General features: G+C 35.7%; 1 protein-coding gene and 2 pseudogenes across 1 annotated transcript; 1 reads left to right on the top strand and 2 right to left on the bottom strand.

Moving 5' to 3' along the window:
* Positions 1–5,203: 5,203 nt before the first annotated feature.
* On the bottom strand, positions 5,204–9,755 carry LOC113283322 (annotated as a pseudogene).
* Positions 9,756–10,435: 680 nt separating this feature from the next.
* Positions 10,436–12,125, top strand: LOC113279919 (guanosine nucleotide diphosphate dissociation inhibitor 1-like). The gene is made up of 9 exons (XM_026528560.1): positions 10,436–10,441; positions 10,664–10,748; positions 10,831–10,886; positions 11,040–11,141; positions 11,199–11,207; positions 11,238–11,353; positions 11,469–11,670; positions 11,848–11,931; positions 12,072–12,125. Exons 1-9 carry the CDS (start codon positions 10,436–10,438, stop codon positions 12,123–12,125), a joined length of 714 nt encoding a protein of 237 aa, XP_026384345.1.
* An 817-nt stretch (positions 12,126–12,942) lies between these two features.
* Positions 12,943–14,717, bottom strand: LOC113278015 (annotated as a pseudogene).
* Positions 14,718–22,268: the final 7,551 nt, after the last annotated feature.

Genomic DNA, 22,268 nt, shown 5'->3' with positions numbered 1-22,268 from the left:
AATGTCCAACATGCCCAATATCCGTAGTCTTCTATGGCTTTACTCCCCCTGATGAGTAGTTGTTTCAGTTGATCATTCTATTCCTTACAATTTCATACAAATGGCGAGCCATCTTCTAATGTCTTCATCAGCTTCAGCTTCCTTTAGTTGAGAAAGTCAATCTGATTTTCCTTTGTGCAATTTCTTAATGATCTTCTTGTTGTGCCATCCTTTTATTCTCCACTAGCTTTGTCTGAACAATCATAATCGATCGGAGGATAAAAAAGTATCCTCTACTACCAGACTATTAGCTAGGAAAATGTTTAGCTGCTTTATCAAACCTGCCAAAAATCAAAACTTAAACAGCCTGATTAGCTTTTCTCTGTGGGAGACATCTAGCGATCTTTTACGAGAAAGATCAATCTTAATAGTACCACGAAGATGAAGGGGTTTTCTTCGGACCAATGTCTCGATATTGGTGCTGGATAAAACCAGACTTACATGTTTACTACAGACCCAATATCAGGTACCTATAACATATCTCAGTTAATGTACCATTAATTTACACATCTTTTGTGTAATACAAACCACAGAGTGATACATCTCTTTGGTTGAGATGTAAGTCGATCAATCTTAAAAATAAGAGATCTAATGATTATCTTATCCATTTAAACATGTCTAAATCTTTATGGTTGAAATTAAAGGACTTCTATCTACAATGCTCTATCAAATTGAGCCCTTGTTATACCGAGATTTTCCATCTCGAACTCCTGTTTTAAGCATTTTTGTGCTTTGGAGAATTCTTCAGGAGTTCCAATCAAATAGATGTTGTATATTTCAAATCTAGTAAATGCACAGTGTATGAGCATATAAAATGGTTCACATATGCCTGGGTAATATAAGCATTCACTTAGACGATTAATCACTTTCGTCCTTATTGAGTAAATGCTATGACATGGTAATTCTACTGGAAAAAAACTTCAGAAATTTACATGCATTTTTCTGTATCTAGTCTTTCATACAGATCCGTAGTAACCACATCAACTAGATGCACATCGAGTCCTTAAAGACTGCCAGACAAATACTATAAAGGTAGTTGCATCCATAATGTGGAATATGTTACAAAGAAATCTATCTCAGGTTCCTGTAAAAGACTTTGTGCCATTAGTTGACTTTACTTTTCTCACTATGCACATACACCCACCTGTAGCCACTAGGGGTTACACTATCGGATGTCGGAACTGTAAACGCCCGTTTGTGGCCAAGAATAGCTCTCATTATCGAGTGTTCGGGCTGCAATACCAAATTTATGCATTTTGCGAGAAACTGTTATTCTGCTTTGATATCTCCTGGTTTAACCAATCATACCTTTGATGACATTCTCATAGAGAGTGGTTTAAACCAACAACACCTACGGTAGTATTAGTGGATACTTTGACTATGTCATCAACAATCATTGGATTACGATCGCAAATTTCTCTATTGCATGCATGCCTTATGGAAATCCTCTCATTTTGAGGTTTCACGGCCTTTGCAGAGACATTCTCTAATTAGGAGAACTATACTCAGAGAAATTAGATCTTCCATTGATAGTCTCTTTGAGAGCACTATATTTTAATGATTGTGACTAGCTCTTCCTTTTAAGAGGCGTGGAATATTTCATGTTAACTAGTCATCCACGCTCAAGGTGTGTTCTAAGTGACACACTTGCTACTATATTTACAGCTTCTCAAGGAAGCAATTCGATTTGCAATCTCTGAAGATGTCAAATCTTCGACATGTCTTTCAGTGATGAAAACATCAAGATGAGGTATATCCTGGTTTATCTTTGTGCAAACCGGGATACTTGACGTCGTTTTTCAGGCGATAGCCTTTCCTCCCCCAAACGGTGGGAAGACTTTCTCATCAAATTTGTAAATCTTGTAATAGAGTAGTAACATCAGTGGAATATAGCACGTCTCAAACAGAAAAACATGACAATGGTTACATGAGTAAGAAGTTCAAAGTGCACAAGAACATCAAATGTGCTCACCATCAATGTCCAAAGCATTACTAGGATGATACAACATCAACGGATGACAAACAAGAGTTTCATTTAAAATCTATATGAGTATAGATATACAGTTAACACCGGGTGAGATGTCGAGTCATTTATGACTACCAGACCATACTTCCATCAACCAAGTTAGTGTTTGCGGAAACTCACTTTCAAGGGGTGGCGCTGCATAACAAGCGACCTCAATTAGTTTTCTCACTACGCTTTCATATAAGCATCAAATTTGTGACTGATTCTAAGACTAAGTTTCAATAGCGTACACAAGGGAGAAAACACTTCAATATGAACTAAGGTCCATGTCTTCCAATCATATAAACTTTGTCGATAATTCCTTTGAAAAGGGGATATCTATCCACAACGATTTCAGTAGCTATTCTGAATATTATCGACAATCAGTTAATAACGATCTCACATCCTTCTCTTGAGTAAGAGGATACTCTAATCCATTGGTACCAAATCTGAATATGCGGGTATCCTTCTCCTTGATATATCGAGGCAAATTATGTGGATACGCTCCTCGTCAGGAGTTATCAACTTATAACTCAAAGAAAATGTGGACGTTATCTGATTAGATTGGCATACCTCATATAAGAGGTTTTCGTCTATGCTGATAAGCATATTCTCAGACGAAACAATCGCTGCGATTCCATGGCATGCCTTGCAATGACTTTCTTTCGCCGAATCAAGCAAGCACACTCTTGCTAAATCTAGCAATAGAGTAGTCTCTAACACCCCAGGCATTTCTCGGTGTGAGAATTAGATGAGACACAATTGGATTTAACCAATGTCATCGACGATTCTCCCCTTGATCCTTAGGCGGGATGTCTCATCAACAGAACATTCAGTTCTGCATGACTCAACCTATCAAGGGAGCAACTGGGTGCAAAAAACAATAGTAACACGCAATCCAAGAGAGGTAACTGATCATGTTTCCTCTCTCGTTTACTGCCCAGCTTGGATAATTTTAAGAATTTACATTGCCATGTAAAATTAACAGTAAACTGTAAACGAATTTTGTGAGCATAGACATTATCTCAATATCAGTACCAGTCCTGTCAAGACGACCGATAGAAATCAATAACAATGAACGGCATTTCAAATGCGCTTATCGTATCTTTTATGTCACAACGATAGCAGAGCTCTTCCAGGCTCAAAGATGGTTATTCACCCAATCATTATGCTACCGTCCCGTATTATTCCACTTCTGGTGGTACGGTGCTCATCAGGTTCTTAAACTCGAGAACTATTGTGGTTCACATATTCAAATATGCCTACCACAATTGTATTTTTCTTCTTCGCCAAAGATAAACTTATTTGCATAGGTACTATTGCAAATTTAATTCACCAAATTTGTGATTTTTCGGGTAATATCTTAGGCGACGAGAAGACATGATATTAACTTTGAATACCATTAAATAAATGCAACACTCATTACTGCTCGACGTTTGTATATCTACGAGGCGCAATTAACATTTGCGGTGTTGTTGACACAACATATACAAAGTGCAAATTAAGCACTAGTTACTTAAAGCTCGTCGATCCATATAATTGGCGCATATAATGCACGCCGTAAAGCTCGCAAAAACACATAAGGGCGCAAAATATGCTGCTCTCCTTATTGCCCACCGCAATATTTTACACGGTGCATACATCTTATCTAGAATCAAACCGAACCGATTACCACAAAAATCAATGGTGAAACAAGGAAGAAAGTATTCCAAATGTGATATGTACGGTTCTAACATAATACCAACAAATCTCCAATTTCGTCTATCAGGGTCGGCGAAATATTAATTTATCAAAGTTGAAATATGAACACATTCTTTTCATTAAACGAAATTGTCTCGATATCAATTGTGGTCATTTCACAGATCATAGATAGAGACTGGCTAACCGTGTAAAGCTGGTGTCCTTTTTTCATCGCATTCCGATCTTTGGTGGAACGACTTTGAGTTCCGGAGATTATTATAGCAAAGTAATATTGCTATCCCGCAGGATGCAACAATTCCTCGCTCTGCCGATATTAAACCGTCAACACCACAAAATCATTGGTGTACCAACAAAGGTAATTTTACTCTCTACGCTATCCAAAAAGGACGCGGAAAAACTTTCCGTTGGTCGGCTAAAGAGGAAGATAACGATAACGGTACAAAACTCAAATATCTGGTTAAATTCGGAAACCGAATAAAATCACAAATATGATTCGTTGTTAATACGCACCTATTTCGGATATCTCTTCATATACATATAATTTCTGTGTTCCAAATAGCACACACAAGAAACGGCAAGATGCCTAACTTCAATTTTAACAAGTCCTAATCAAAATAGGAAACGAAGTTAGACACTACGAAAATTTATGCATAAAACTATTCAACAATAGTTAAATGAAATATGCAAGAGTCAAAGAGAATTATCCTTTTCCGTATCATCAGCCCCACCGAATACCACCGAACAATTCGTGCTGATAACGTTTTATAGTGTTTAAGTAGCTGAACTCCGAAGCTGGTAGCTACAACCAGCGTACTAGTGCTACTCTAAGCTTTCGAGTTAAAAACATATGCATCCACTAACGACAGTATAGAAATAACACGGAAATGGGAGAATGAAGAAACAAAGTGGGCTAGTGTTTTTCTTATTTCTCTGTATGGTTTTTGTACAGAAAACTTCACTTGTAAATACAAAGGATGCCCGTATATATATTGGTACAAATCTATGGGCAGTTTGACACATGTCCATACATGTGGCAGTATATTAGTGATGTTGATCCATTTAAGCAAATCTAAATTAGCTAGACTAATCTAGATACTTGAAGTCGGTGGGTCAGCCACTTTTTTGTGACCCGGATTTACAACAGTCTAAAGATTAAGTGAGGCGATGACATTTCAGGGAAGCGAACAGGAAAAACATGTACAGTACCTGATAATAACACATTCACTTTTACTATTCTTAATTATGAAAAGAAAATTTAGACATTTAGGTGTTCTACATTTCGCAAGAAAAAAATTATATTTCAGTATCTCTGATTCTGTTAGTGATATCAAAATCCCAATGGAGGCACGGATCCACATTATTTAGGTAAAATTGCGAGGAAGAAGCACATTATGCATTTGTTTTTGCTGTAATTAAGTGAAAGAAAACAAAATAAAACTAGATTTTTTGATCGTTAAACGTTGTGTTTGTGGCAGGTGTGTAGCACGTGCGATTTTACTAGTACCTATAAATAAAACTGAAACTCAATATTTGTTAATACTGAAACACACCGTTACATTGCAGGATCTGTTCTTTCAGGAATCTATTTGACTATCTCTCATGTTACCTTCCCTCAAAAAAAAAAAATGAGAACTTTTTTCTCGTTTGCTTATTCATAGAAAAAAATGCTGATAAACAAGATTTTTAGTCATCAGATGGTTCAGAAACTGGCATTCTTCTTCTAGACACAAATGAGCTAAACAGATGTAAAGCTCTTGATGGTTGTGCGTAAGGTACCATATGGGAGGCGCCTCTGACGGTTGCAAACGTCAATAAGTTCCCGTACTCAATTACCCATCCTCCAACCTGTTCACAAGCAAAATACCAAAACAAAATAAGGATTCATGTTTTATCTAACTGTATGAATTCAGGGCGCACAAATGGTCTACCGATTAAATCTCCTTTTAATGAAACACAACTACTCACTGCTCATTTTAAATACCGAGTTACATGTATATTGTTTGTAACACATCCATAATACTTGTCGTGAGAGATCTAGGGATCTAGATTCCAGATGAGGGATAAAGTTGTTATGGATACCACCAAGATGAAAAGATAGAAGAGAAGACATAAAGTATACCTGTTTTTTGTGAAACCAACCACTGTAGGGAAGAGTGATCTTGAAGTTCAAATCTTGAGCAAGCTCGCGGACAAGTGTTCGGGAACCCAATAATGGTACAACAGAATCCTGATCTCCGCTGTAGTTTAAACAGAACATTATTTAATCATTTACCATAAAGATACTTAACATTGTGCGTCTACCTATATCATAATTCATAAAATTCAAGAAAACTCACCTGAAAATCCAAACAGGTATATGCTGTTGAATTATCCTTTTGAGAATGGGAAGGATGTCGATGTTGCCATCAGTGTCACTATAATTAAGTATACTGCATTTGCACAGAAGGTAAAACTTGTCATGAATGGCATTGAACGTCACCTAAGGACTACTCTAGGGATCAGGCTCTTCTTTGCCATGTAACAGATTACTTCTAGAAAGACAAAAAAACAAGAGAAATTTTGTTTGATAACTTTGTGTGAGATAAATTATCGAGAACGGTTCTCAGCAATGAGATATGTGAAAGCCCGAGATATACTTTAGCATAAAAATTACTATTGTCTATTAGTAATAAAGCAAGATCTAACTGCAACACATAATCTAACTGTCAATCTTCGTGAACCAGGACCCACAAACAGAACAACAGCTTAAGTTTCAAAATATAGTGATAAAAAATTGCTACACAATCTAACTGTCAATTTGCATAAGCACCCACGAGGAAACAGGATATTTGGCAAGCATATATTTTCGTTAGTAGGTAGGAAGTTCAGAGCACTTTTTACAGATTACAAGCGATAATGAACATGAGAAGAAAAATAACATATTGAAGAACTTCTTATAGCTCAAGTGACATGTAAAAGAATAAAAGGATTTTCATATCTATTATTTGCGCAGAAAGAATAGTTACCTACTACACATACTCCAGCTATAATTCAAACCCGTCCGATTTGCATGAAGAGCATGCTGAACCTCGGGAAGGTTGAAGTAGTAGCGTCTTTCATAGCTCATGCACACATCAACTCCAACACTGATTTTAGTAGCCTGCAAGGAACGTTAAAATTAGACACACAACTTATCCAATTCGCGTACATTTGAGAGCAACAATATAAAGAAGAAACCATGTACCATTTTTCGCAGGCGTAGCTCTTGCTCTACAAGGGACGGGTAGCAAACATCAAGTATGACGTCGTAATTGTCAATATAATTACCAACAATTGCATTTGCTTCGCCAATAGCAGAAATGCATGATTTGATCACATTGTGAGGACTATCGAACGTATAATCATTAAAACTGCATCCGTTCATGATTGTAAGGCCGACTTCATCAGAGATCATCCCGTGAGACCAAAAGTACTCGTATGTTGCAGGGACATCCTTGTCAAGGTTGAGAAGTGGATTTCCAATCTATTTGGAAGAAAAAATGATAGACCAGGAATAAGGACACAGTAATTCAACAAGTCTGATAAAATCATGGATGCTGGAATAAAAGTTTCAGTAAAACATTATAAAGAATTCGGGTGTAACAGTTAAGTATTTCTTACAGCTAACCCTTTGATATTGAATTTGAAATCACTTGAATACTTATTGTGGTCCAGAAGAGCATTAGCCAACTGTGGTATGTAATGTCCTGCAACATAAGCACCGCATTAAAGGAATAATCGGAAATGAAGTTCTCAACAAGTTTCAACAAAAAAAAAAAATCAGCAGAAAAATGTTATAGCCCAACATTCTTATAAATTTGGCACATACTTGCATTCATTTATTCATTTGGATTCTTTACAAAAGATTTGAAAAATGACGACAAAAGGTGTATAGAGATTTAAACCTGCATAACTTTCTCCGGTAAGGTACAAGTCTCTAGACTTGAGTTCTGGAAATTTTTCGAACCACCCCATTAGAAATAGATGCATATCTCTAGCTGCAAAGGAAAATTCAAAAAAGGTTGAGGCATTACTTGTCTAAACTAACTTAATCTACACAACAGATACTTTTCATTGACATTTAAGGTTCCTTGAAAACCAGCTTCCAACTTGACAAGCAATAACTCTTCCAACTTAGTCTTTTTTCACTCTTAAATGTTGATTGTTAGCAAACAAGAACTGAAAATCTAACTGTGCAAACATCACATTCACATACCAGTGGCAGCATCCCCAGTAGTATAAATCCGAAGTAGTATTTGAATAAGACCATCCAACCCCGGCAGGTGATTCAACAAAGAGAAGATTTGATGCTATAAATTGTAAAATACTTCACTCAGTTAGTATTTAAAACTCTGGCCAACAGATATAACCATAAACCTTAAATTGTCTGATTAAGCAGAACCATTATAAACATTAATTACTCAAACCTTTGTTCCATGATTTTGGATTTCTCCTTAGTGCCCGACCGTCTCCTCTGGGAAAAATGGGCCTAATTCGGTAAATGCACCTCCTCCCATTGAGGAGCATCCTGGGCCTGTACATAAGATTGTTATATTTGTCACTCATTCCCAAGAATCTCATTCTTATAACTTTTAATTCCATGAAAGCTAAGATATGGGTTACAAAAATCAAAACAAATACTTTTCTTGTTTTCGAGAAACTAAAACATGGATTGTCTAAGATATCAATGATTTCCTTTCAAAGTGCTAAGCTAATTGGTTAGTTGAGTTCAGCTACCAGTCAATTAAAAATCTTGCCCACAAAAAGCATATAGATGAATTCAATCTTTGAACCCTTTTCTCTAGTTAACTTGTTATCCCTCAGAGTGGGTGTCTGATTTCTATTAACAATTGGCATTACAGTAAAGCAATACCTATATAGTTTAATCTACAAATAACTAACTATACATGAAATTAAAAATCATAATCAATGAAGTCAAGTAAAAGATTCCAAATTAACATCTTTTTCTACTAGTTTCAAGAGGCAAGAATCAAATAACCAAAAATAGAAGAAAACACAAGTCTGCATAATCAAGAAAGAGCTGCAGAATGCAGATTATAAAACAAGAATACACCAAAATTTCCAAACTCCAAGAAAAAGAAAACCCACTACTTAATCATATAAGATACTACTAATAGCATAATATAGTATCTTCAAATGAAGCACATGGAGAACTATACATAGCAAAGAATAAAGAAGAGAAAAAGGCAAACCTCCATTCAACCAGAGAGTAAGGGTTTTTTTAGCTGCATCTCCTTGAGCTTCAACATAATAGTAAAACAAACTCTTCCCAGTTTTGATATCCACATCGATGTAACCAGCAAACTGTCTGAAATCAACCTTTGGTTGCCCAGGCAAATTCACCACAAGATCTTCCATTGGGTACCCATTTACAACATTACCAATACTGATAAAAAACAACACTCCCAATCCCAGAAGAAGAACAGCAATATCCCTACTACCCATCTCACTCAAAAAACAAAATCCAGAGAGTGAAGCACAAAAAATCAATGAAGCAACTAACAGATCCTATTTATCCAGTATATTTATAACAAAAACAAAAAAGAAAAGAATTGTTTAAAGTAAGTTATCTATATGAAAAATTCAATCGAGAAACGTGAAATCCGCATTATTTCCTCATATAAAATGAAATTCTCATTTTCTTTTAAAGACTTTAACTGAAGAGTTAGAATTATTAGCTGCAGCGATTCTCTTTCTTCTCTCACTCAAAAAACAGAATCAATCTAATTTTGGCTCAAAATCAAAAGAGGCGGAAAAGAAAGAAACTTTGTTCCTGTAATGTGGGGTAAAGTCGGGTCAGCTGCTGCTGCAACTCCACAGTAGGTAGCAGTGAGGATGAATATTCATCTTCTTCTCTCTGGAGCTACACCTTAGAGTTGTTGTCAGGAGTGATGGGGAGGAGGAGCTTTTAAAGTTTGAAATTTTAACTAAAAGGAAAAAGTTGGAGATCAGAGACGCAAATACTGACTGAAATCATTCATGTCGTGAGATGGTGCTCTCTCGAACATGTCGCCCATCTTGATTTTTGTACACCCACGTTAAAGTGAGTGGGAGATAAAATTTAGCATCTATTTAAATGGAATCAGTGGTGGAACTAGTGGTAGGGGCTCCGGGCAGGTCCGTGATACGCACTTGAGACAAAGGCACAGTGGGCCGCTTCCATTCTACACTGGATCATTTTTGTCTCTGTTATTAAACCGTTAAGACTGGAGAAGAGCACATACAGTTGGGGCATGGGATCGTGTCCTAGTACAATTGTCATACGATTGTGATTGTGATTGTGATTGGACACATTTTTATTCTGATTTTACTACCTCGTAACTATTTAGTTTACGGTGATTTCTTCATATCTAACACATCATTTATATGCGCTTAGCACTTTAATTTCATTTTTTATTTAATTTTATGAGTTCTTATTAACGTTTGCATGGCATTTCAATCTCATATTTTATTTTATTTTATAATAAGAGACAAGATTTTAGTGTAAGATAATCCGTTGATTACTTAACTAAACAAACAAGAATGTCTAGTTGGTATTCATTAAAAGAGCACGCATAAAATTTGAGGAAGAAATATATTGGAAAAAAAAACACAAGCATAAAAGGAGGATATAGATTGTGATTTAAACTTTATCAGGACAACTCCTATGATATGGAGGTCAGGGACGGAGCCAAGAATCAAGGGAAGGGGGTGCAAAGATCTACTATGGGGAACAAAAAAGAAATTAAGGGGTGCAAAAAAGCAAAAATAGACTTACATATACAAAATTTTTTTTTGATTGGGCCTAAAAGAGGCTTTGGAGCCAGCTGGGCAAGGGTGCAAGTGTAACCCCTGTGTAGTTTGTACTATACTGATTCTTTTTTTTCATGTGGCTTTAAGCTTTATGCAGAGTCATTGGCACGTTTTCAAGGAGGATCTCCTTATATCTATCCACTTTATGGTTTGGGTGAACTCCCACAGGTTAGTGCTGTCTGTATTTGATACGGATTTGTCAGGAAATGATAAAGCTTAGGATTTAACACTGTATATGCATCTTAATCTCCAAGGATTTGATCGTCTTAGTGTTGTTGATGGTGGAACTTACATGCTTCACAAGCCCAAGGTACAATTTGTCACTGAAGTAAACTGTGGATTGCAAACTCTTGTAATAAAACATAAAATATATGAATGCATTTAGACTCCTTGAAAATTCAGCAATACCAACTAATACCCGAACATCAACAACACTGATTAGTACCTTACGCGCAAATAACAGGTAGAATGCGACGGTGATGGGAAAGCATACGGCGTGACATATGAAGGGGAAACTGCTAAAGGCAAGAAAATTGTATGCGACCCTTCGTATTTTCCTGACAAGGTATATGTCAATACCTGATCTTCAAATATTTTGTCCGTCAACAGTCTCGCATAACAGGTTCTGAAAGTCCATGTATGATGCAAACGGGTTAAAAAGGTCGGAAGAGTCGCGCGTGAAATTTTCATAGTGAGTCATCCTATTTCAAACACCAGTGATTCTCACTCAGTTCAAGTTATTCTGCCTCAGAAGCAACTTGGGCGTAAATCAGATATGTAAGTTTAACTTCTCTTCCTTTGTTTCTTAGAGCTAAACTTAAGCCACCAAGTACTCAGAGATGTCACTGGAACTTGAGGTCTCTTAGAAATGTGAAAATAATCGTTGATGCAGGTACCTCTTCTGTTTCTCGTATGCGCACAATGTTGCACCAAAAGGAAAATACATTGTTTTTGTATCAACTGAAGCAGAAACTGACCATCCCGAGACACAACTGCAGCCTGGAATCGAACTACTTGGACCTGTTGATGAAACATTTTTTGACATTTATGAAAAATATGAACCCATTAATAAGGACATAGATGACAACTGCTACATATCTACTGTAAGTATGCAAAATATTTTGCGGACAGATAAACACATTTCCACCTCTATCTCACCTTTTCTCTTATTGCATCAAAACTAATAGAAAAGTGAATATCAAGTACCCCTAATGTTCCACATTTCATGAAAGTTGATTTACGAACAACTAATCATATGCTGAAATTTCAACCTTTTACGGAGTTATGATGCAACGACACACTTTGAGTCTACGGTCACTGAAGTGATTGCAATGTACAGTCGAATAACAGGGAAGGTAATGTTTTCTTGTAATTTGGTAATGTGAGCTGTCCATAGTTATCAAGATTTTCTAAGGATTATCCAACTTGATTACTTGTTTTCTCATTATGACAAATGTTGAATACTAATCGCTTTCCCTTGTTCTTCATTTTGAAGGAACTTGATCTTACAGTAGACCTAAGTGCTGCAAATGTTGCTTCTAATGAATGAAATCCATCGAATATCTCATCACATTCTAACACCGCCAACTCAAGAGAAGCCTAGAAGGACGCTCAAATTTTGTTTCTGACAGTCCCCTTGGTCATTTTTTTTCTTTTCCTGAGATTTCCTCATTTTAAGTAATGAAATATTCATTTATTTTCCCTTGAAGAATTTTTTTCATCCTAAGACTTACAAGTTTACTGTACTCCAGAACTGCTTGTCGTCCTCCTCTTATGTTTGTCGTCTGAGTTTGTGGAATGTCCCACTGTTTTATCAGTAATGGTAAGATACAAAATTAATATAAATCATCCTATTTTCAGAGATTAGCATAAAATGGGTGTTTCACCATTGGTTGTGAGGCATGAAGTTCAAAATAACTCCACCGAAATTCTTTTAGAATGTTTCTGTAAAGGGACGAAGCAAGAAATAAAACCGATAATTGCTTGGGCAAGAATATCAGGTGAGAGCAATTTATGTTGTTGAGATGACGAGAACATTTCAAAAATACAAAAACAAAAATCTATAATTGTTTTCTTTTTTGCTTGAGGAAATTCAGTAGAGTAAGATTTTCTAAAATCAGCATCAAGAGGAGAATGTAATAGATTGAGCCCTCAATAACCAATGCATTAAATTATCAACCTCCGGATACAAAGAGATTGTTACAGATGAACAAGTACAAACCAGTAAGATAAATCAAGAAAACACAATAAGGAAAAGAAGAAGAGCTGAACTGGATACAATGTTAATCTGGAAAACCACATTCCTTTGCTTTTGACAAGTGATCTGGTTAACCACTTGATCGCTATAAAATTCCTTTACGACTTGTTTACTCTCTCTTGGATTTGGCGAGAGCTTTCTTACTCTGCCCAAGCATATATTGATACATATGTGGACTACCTGCAATAAGATCAAATTGCAAAATTATGGCTTAGTCATTAATCTACAAGGAATAAAACAGCTCGAGTCTGAAGGAGTTAATTTGTGATTACGTGCCTGGGACATAGATGCCGAGGGAAATAATTGCAGCATATAAGTAATCAAATGAGAAGTTAAATTGGTTTGGCATACTGATGCAGTATTTCTCAGATTCCTGCAAAAATCATCAAAAAGATTGAGGTGAAGAAGATACTGAACAAACTTTAAACCCACTGCTTTGACAGTTTAACACAAGTAAGCGAGGATATAAAAAGGTCTTTTGCATTATACACCTGACTTTCAATCATCAACCACGTAAACACTGATATATGTATTGAGAATGCAGTAGGACATTTTATTTTATTTATGGAAAGTAGGAAGAATTCTTAATTCTTGGGGTTTAGGCAATAGGACAAACTTTTCTATTATTCCTGAGTTATGGAAGTTTTTTCTATTTTGCATGACTAAAAACTAGACTTGTGGAAATGAGTTTATATATCAAGGAAGTTTTCTTAGTCGTGTCAGTTCATTTTAGGAATCTGCAAAGGTCTCTCTAGAAGATCATTACATTGTCCACAACTAAGAGGTTTGCTTTCTTGATAAATGAAAGTTTACAACTAAATTTTACAGCAAAAATTGATACATTAAACATGCAGAAGAGACCTGATTGAATTCATTACCTTTATGTACTGCGGGCAGATATATATTAGACCAACTTCGCTGGTAATTCCAGTTGGATACAATACCAGAAAGGTGATATACCTGCACAAGCATCAATGTACTGAATGAAATGATGAAATTTTCCTAGAAGAAAGGGAAGAACGATATATGTCATGTTTATAATCGAGGAATTGATTATACCTGAGCCAAAACAACCATGAAGGTGCAAAACCAAGTGCCTCTGTTGTACCAAAGAAAGAGTATCTGATAATCTACACTCAACATGAAACATTACAAAATTAGAAAGATACGCAAAAAACAAGCACAAGTCAAATAATTGAATGCAAGTATGAAACAATATTGATTATTCTTGCACATTCCAATCATGTAGAGCTCATACCTCGGTAATCGACTAGCTTATTACCAAAGAACTAACTAGCACATGCGTTCGGTTCTGCAAAACCAAAATATTTACTCTGTCAACTTCTAATACACAATTGTTTAGCTATAAAATGATTGTAAATCTGCATACCTCAGGAAAACTCCACAAAATTCCCCAAGTTACAAATAATCTTGATCCTATCTGTGGCAAAGTTGCTGTAATTGGAGATCTTATCAAGCCTACGAGACCGTGAAGAATCTATCAACAAAGCAAACAAACTTATCATAGAAATTCCAAAAATTCAACCAAAAATGAATCTCTTTTTATATCAGAGTTCGTTTAAGTTTACCTCCGTTATAGATACAGTTTGAGCAAGTAACAGAGGCTTTTCAACAACATTATAAACATGCTCATGACCTGATTCTTTCAAAGTCATCAAAGCCATATACAAAACCTGAAACTTATAAACAAATTCACATACAAAAAGTCAGATTATAAACTACCAAGATCTTAACAAAAACAGAGAATTCTATTAAAAAATTACAAAATTAGATAGAAACAGATTGAAATTTCCAGCCAACGAAGATAGTCCAATTGTAAATAGTAAGGTAGATACATTTCAGAACTGATAAGAAACCTGCCATGGTTTACAGTTGGATTTTTTTCTAGGGTTTACAAGAATTGGAAACGGGCATTGTAATTTAGTACATATAATAACAAACAAGTGATGAAAATAAAGGAATGCAATAATTAATTTAGGTGAGTAGATCCAACTACTTTCTACTAATTAATTTAGGTGAGTCTTTTTTCCCGTCAACTGTCTCGCATAATAGATTCTGAAATTCCATGTATGATGCAAATAGGTTAAAAAAGTCGGATGATTCGCACGTGTTTTTTGCATAATGAGTCATCCTATTTCAAACACCAGTGAGTCTCACTCAGTTCAGGTTATTCTTCCTCAGAAGCAACTTGGGCATAAATCAGATATGTAAGTTTAGCTTCTCTTCCTTGGCACTAAACTTAAGCCACCAAGTTCTCAATAATGTCACTGGAACTTGAGGTCTCTTAGAAATGTGCAAATAATCGTTGATGTAGGTACCTCTTCTGTTGCTCGTATGCGCACGATGTGGCATCGAAAGGAAAATATATTGTTTTTATATCAACTGAAGCAGAAACTGACCATCCTGAGACAGAACTGCAGCCTGGAATCAAACTACTTGGACCTGTTGATGAAACATTTTTTGACATTTATGACAGATATCAACCCACTAATAAGGATATAGATGACAACTGCTACATATCTATTGTAAGTATGTAAAATATTGTGCGGACAGATAAACGCATTTCCACCTCTATCTCACCTTTTCTCTTATTGCGTTAAGACTAAAAGAAAGTGAATGTCAAGTACCCCTAGTGCTCCACCTTTCATGAAAGTTGATCCAAGGCCTGGTTATGGGTTCTCTTTCACATTATCGTTTTACAAACTAATCATCTGCTGAAATCTCAACCTTTTACAGAGTTATGATGCAACGACACACTTTGAGTCTACGGTTACTGACGTGATTGCAATGTATAATGAATTACAGGGAAGGTAATGTTCTCTTGGAACTGTGCATAGTTATCAAGATATTCCTAGGATTATTCAACTTGATTACTTGTGCTCAACTTGATTACATGTGCTCTCTTTCTAGCAAATGTCGAATACTAATGGCTTTCCTTTCGGTTCTTCATTTTGCAGGAACTTGATCTTACAGTAGACCTGAGTGCTGCAAGTGCTTCTGCCAATGAATAAACCATCGAATGTCATCATATTCTAATAGCATCAACACGAGAGAAGCCAAGAAGGACGCTCAATATTTTGTTTTTATGGTAGTCCTCTTGGCCATTTCCCCTTTTCCAGATATTTTCTCAGTTTAAGTATTGAATATTCATGAATTTTTGCGTTGGTATTTTTCATATCTCAAGACTTACAGTTACTATACTCCAGAACTGCTTGTAATCCTCCTCTATGTTTGTCGTCTGAGTTTGTGGAATGTCCCACTGTTTTATCACTATTGGTAAGATGGAAAATTTATATAAATCATCCAGTTTCAAAAATTAGCATAAATTGGGTGTTTCACCACCGGTAATAGTAAAACACCACATGATTCTCCACATAAATGAAGTTGATATAAATGAAGTTCAAAATAACTCGACAGAAATTCTATAAGAAAGTTTATGTAAAAATACACTAAGCGCGTGTTTGGTTCAAGTTGTTGGATGCCTAGGAATCGGATTCCGAGGGAATCCCATTCCCCCCAAATCCCTCTTTTCCATTCCCTCACCACATCGACGGAAAAAAATCCGATTACAGCTAAAAAAAAAACACGAAACAAAGGAAATGTCGAAATTGACCTTCAAACAAAACTAGTAAATCTAGCGGATTCCCACATTTTTTTTTTCTGAAATCGAAATCGAGAGACGAAGAGAACGAGGAGTGAACGAGAGAAGAGAAGAAAACCTAGAAAAATCATCGAAATCGACCATGATTTAGGAATTGATTCCTGTTAATCGTTGCTTCTTCTTCAATGGGAAACAGTATTAGCAATTTCCAAAGTGTAATCGCAGTAGCAGGAATTGGGGATTTATGGTTCAGATTGATTCCTCACATCTCTCTGCTTCTCTTTGATTAATTCTTCTCATTTTTGTGATTTTAATTTGATTCTTACTATTTTTCTAAGATTTTGATTATGGATCTTGATGATTTTGCAGTTTGGAGAAGAAAAACTTCAATCCTCGAAATTGTTTCAGGAATCTCTCTCATAGTTGTTCACATCACCCCTTCATGTTATTTCTCTTCGTCTGTCATTATCATGATCACGTTACAATTTAGGGTTATAAATAATCAAAAATAAGGGTTTTTTTTAAAAAAAATTCTTATTTGTGCTGTAGAAATGGAAAATGGTTTTAGGGATTTTGCTAGGATGTTGTCTACTGCTAAGAATTCCCTCAAAATTCAAAAGGTCTGTTTTTTTTTATTCCATTCACCTTTAAAAAAAGAATCATTTTACTTGTTTATTTCTGATTTGTATCTTCTTATATTTGATTTTTTTGATTTTCTCTCATCTCTTATGCAGTTTTCCTTCTTGTTAATAATGTCTTAAAGTGCTTGTTATCTTTTTCTTTGTAAGCACAACTGTAGTTTCATTCTTTACTCACTTTTTCATTCTTTACTAACATCATGTTTTAATTTTTTTTCTCCTTCTGTAGTTCAGTGGGAGCGATGTCTTGGGCTGAAGATCATTTGCTCCGTCGAGTATTTCTCATGAAATTAATTTAGTGGTTTCCTTCACATGGCGATTTGGATCGGAATGTTAGCGTATAGTTTTCACATTTCACGCCTTCTTTCAAGGTTAATGTGGAACCGGATATATTTTATCATTAAGTCAAAAGTCCAAATCATCTATTCAACTGACATATGGGCATTCATGCAACTGAGGGAGTGTTTTCTACTTCCCATCGTCACACCACTTTTACTACTCTTTGCCACCTTGGATTTCTTTGACGAAGAATTTATTACATTCTTTTGCTGTGCATTTTTCACTTATCATCATCGCACCGCTTTTACTCAAATTTGTCACATTGGATTTCTTTGCGGAAGCATTTATTACATCCTTTGCTACACTGCTTTTTACAATATCTCTCATTTGTGTTTTTATGAAATTCGTGCACCTTGAGTTTTACTGTTTATGTGCACAGCTTTTTGTCAGATTTATCCTTACAGATGGCAATAATTTGTTTTCCGGCCAATTCCGATCAAACCCACTGTCCAAAATGTGTTCCTTAACCTATATCACATCTCTCTATCAAATTTCAGCCATTGAATCGACCCGTAACCCCTTCATTTTTGTGATCAAACTTCTGCCAGTTGAGATTTCATTTCCCGCCAAAAAAAATAGTTTTCAAACGAAGAAGAAAGGGTGTCCCCCTATCCTGAACTGGGGTGCGAATAACAGGTGTTCACTGAGGTGCCCCTTAACCGATAGTGAGGGTCCGAATAACAATTGTCCTTCAAGGGTGCCCCGGGCAACTTTTCGAGCCGAATTTTCCAAAAATGTTTATTTCCTAAAAATACATAAAAACACAATATTAGTACAAAAATAGAGTTCCAACAATACGGACATTGAGGACAAATTAGACACAAAAATGCGTCTATCAGTAAGCTAGAGTCGATTCTCCTTTAACCCTTTGGTTTTCTTTTCTCAAACCGGGTTAAACGACTTAAAGACTTCATTGGGATTGTGAAGCCAGACCGATACTACTTTTATCGTAGTTGTGTGATCTGATCTTGCATCTTCTATCGTATGAGTACAATCAGATTGATTGGCTTGAGATCGTGAGAATTCTCCGATAGGGTAAGATATAAAAGTAATCACAAACATCTTCGTCTCATCGTTTGTGATTCCACGACGTCTTGTTTCACTACCATACGATTAAGATTGTTGTAAGGTGATTGATTAATCCAGGCTGTTCTTCGGGAATATAAGACCGGATTATCAATTGGTTTCTGTTCACCTTGATTTTATATCAAAAAACGAAACAAAACTTTAGTATTTTTCTGTGGGAGACAGATTTATCCTTTGATAGACTTTTCTGTGGGAGACAGATTTGTTTATTGTTAAAGCCTGCGATCTTGGGTCGTAGCAACTCTTAGTTGTGGGTGAGATCATCTAAGGGAATCAAGTGTGTAGTATCCTGCTGGGATCAGAGGCGTAGGAGTGCAACTGTACCTTGGATCAGTGGGAGACTGATTGGGGTTCAACTACAGTCCAGTCCGAAGTTAGCTTGGAGTAGGCTAGTGTCCGTAGCGACTTAATACAGTATGTATTCATTCTGGATTAGGTCCCGGGGTTTTTCTGCAACTGCGGTTTCCTTGTTAACAAAACTTTTGGTGTCTATGTTATTTCTTTTCCGCATTATATTTGTTTATATAATAGAAATAATACTGGTTGTGCGTTAGATTAATCAATTGGATAGTCTGACCTAACAATTGTTGATTGATATTGATTGATCCTTGGATATTGGTCTTTGGTACCATCCAAGTCTATCTCTCTTTAATCGAGACTCGCAATTTGCTTGAGTAAGAATAAATCGAGAGATTGAGATATAAACTCTTTGATATGTATTTTTATTGATTGAGTCTGACTGTCTAGTTGATTTTCATAAAAAGTATATATTGGAGTTTGTCCATACAGATTGCTAAGCGAAATATTGGGTGGTGTTGTTAGACCCCCACTTTTTCAATTGGTATCAGAGCAGACAAACACGTTCAAGACCTTACAAGTCTGTGTTTGTAGCGATCTGACTCTATGGACAAGATTAGTATCTCTGATAAACGCTTCACCAGAAAAAAAAATATGTCTCGTTTAATTCTATTAAAGAGAAAGATTCTTTAATCTCGAATATAGACGAACTTTGTGTTCTGACGAGACATACTAACACTGACATGTGTGTTTCTGATTACCCTTCTAAAGAGACTTTCTCTATTATTGAAAGGGATGCAGCTGAAGAGAGTAAATTGATTCTAAATCTTGCTAGAATCCAAGTTGATAGATTTAATCGGTTTAAACACCATGTCAATATTCTACTTGGCGTTATAAGAGATTGCAAACTCAAAGGTATTGCTGAAGATCAGTCTTCATGCACGACTCTTGAGGCTAGCCTCGAAAGAGATGCCTTGGAAATTGAACATAGCTTGAGTAAGATCTCTATTCAAGGACGTTCAAAGCAATCTGACATGCCAATTGCTTCTGACACTACTAAAGATGTTGTGTACTCAGAAGTAAAAACAGATGTGCCTAAAGTCTCCATCAATCAAGGATGTTGCACATCTAATAAAGAAAAGAAATCTTCTAAAGATGATACTAAGACCATACCTTCTAATCACTCTGATGATCAGAAAGTATGTCTTGTCTGTGAGACATAGAGTTTTATTAAACGAAAGGGAAACTCTAGGTTGAAGAAAAACTCCTTAGTTCAACTTCAACACACCATGGATTTAATTCTCAAAGGTGTAACAGACATTCGTATGACTAAACCAATTGGTTTTCGTACCTACCATGTGTATGTTACCAGGAAAGTCAGTCCAATGAGTTCGTCAAATTCTCAAGAGAGCAGAATAGACGTCTTAATAAACATCATCTAAAGGAAGATCATGTCATGAACGAAATCCCAGAAGAAAGAAGGAAAATGGATGAGTTGAGAGATAGTCTAAAAGAGTTAATTGAAGGATACAAAGAAGTTTCCAACATAATGTCTTCATGTCAAAATCCTTCTGGTAAGAACTCCAACTATGTCTCGTATTTTGATGACAGTAAATTTTATGATAATTTCTCACATCAAAAGGGATCTCGCCCTAACTTTAGGAGGAAAAAGAGACTTGATCATAAACACAAATCTCTTGATGAGCCGGTTGCTCATACTTGTGCTAATTAATCACAAGGTTCAAAGGACTTACTCATGGAAATCCTCTTGAGTAAGATGTGTTAATAATTAGGTATACTTTTGACTTTTGTGTCTGTTAAGTTAAGTTATCTTCTTATCGTCTATAGCTAAACTATTGCTTGCATACTTACTATGGTCAAAGTATTGGTTGTTGTCTGAAATTTGTCTCTTGTTTTTTCCTTCAGTTTTTTTTTTCCTTTTCGAAAGTTGTTTCTTGCTACTTTCGTGCTCTAAATTGCTTCCTTGAAATAATGAAGTTTATTGAGCCCTCTTTGTGTAGCAAAAGTTTTTACAGCTTTTTGGGTAATGTTGTACTCGAACGGATACATGTTCTGGCCCGAGTCAACGGTTCTAAGAAACCCTAGAATATATTCCCCAAGAATATATATATCCAACCTCTTGGTTACAAGTCACGTACGTGTACTCCTGGTGGATTTTGGTGTTTCAAGAATGTCTTCCTCCTCTTCTTGCTACGGTAGTTTCATAAAAGGATTTCTTGACAAAGGTGTTGAGGTTGATTCCAAGAGGAAGAGAACACTTGTAAATGAAGATCATCCCAATGCTTCATGTTTCTTTGCGTATACTCATGAAGATGCTGAGAAGGATGATATGATCTCTGCTGAAGTTGTTCATGACTTTCTTAAGTACTTTGGGGAAGCAAAACAACAACTTGTTGGTACTCTAAAAGGTCTTGATAAGGTGAAAACTGAGTTGGAAAAGGTTGTGTCTGACCTTGGTCTCATAAAATCTCAAATAAATGATCTTCGTAAGGAGAATCATCTCTCTGATGTTGCAGAGAAGGCTGTCGATCACAAGCTCAAAGACCCTATGACTCGTGAGGATCCTGAACCGTCCATATGATCTTAGTTCGTGTTCAGGAATTGCAATGGAGTCTATTTTCTTTTAGCTTATTGCCTAGTATGTCTTCTTTTTGGCTTAATTAGAGGAATAACTAGTGCTTTGAATAGCGATGATTGTGACTACACATAGCTATTATTTTTTCATCTTCTTGTATTATTTTTTAGGTTTATTGGGTTTTAAATTCTAAAAATATTTGGAGGATGATGGTTTGCAATATTTAATCTTATGGTTTGTTATATTTCAATGTTTATGGGATTTGTGTGTTTACGTCCGTGAACTTTGTTGTCCCATATTTTGTCAAAAGTAAAGTCGTTCATGATCGATATTCATGTATTGGTTTAAGGATGAATAGACTTTTGACAAACACAAAAGTTAAGCCTATATTGTAAATTCTTTGATTGAAGATAGGTTAAAATCTTTTGTGAACAAGGATAAAGTCTATTATTGTTATGCGAATAATGATTGAAAATAGAATAGATCCTTGTGTATTCCACATTATTGTTCTTCATTGATTCATATCTTATGAAATACTGCGAGGCTCCGTAATATGTCTTTTGTTGAGAATGATACAATTAAGTTGATTATTTTTGATTAATTTGGTTGGTTGTTCCATAAGGTGTCTTATGTTGAGCATTTGTGAACTAAATTAATCATCTCGTTTGGTTATTTAGTTATTTGCTCCGTAAGTTCTCTTATGTTGAGTAAAAAAAATGATAATTAAATTGATTACTTTCGTGATTCGTTTGGTTGATTGTATTCCAATTAGATCAATTATGGGTTCTCTTGTAATTAGTCTATTTGAGCATTCATATATTCCATAAGAATTTTCTTGTGTTGAGTATATGAACGAC

The sequence above is a fragment of the Papaver somniferum genome, chromosome 5, assembly GCF_003573695.1.
Source record: "Papaver somniferum cultivar HN1 chromosome 5, ASM357369v1, whole genome shotgun sequence".
Lineage (NCBI taxonomy): Eukaryota > Viridiplantae > Streptophyta > Magnoliopsida > Ranunculales > Papaveraceae > Papaver > Papaver somniferum.
The sequence above is the reverse complement of the archived record's forward strand: the minus strand, read 5'-3'. Positions and strand labels throughout refer to the sequence as shown.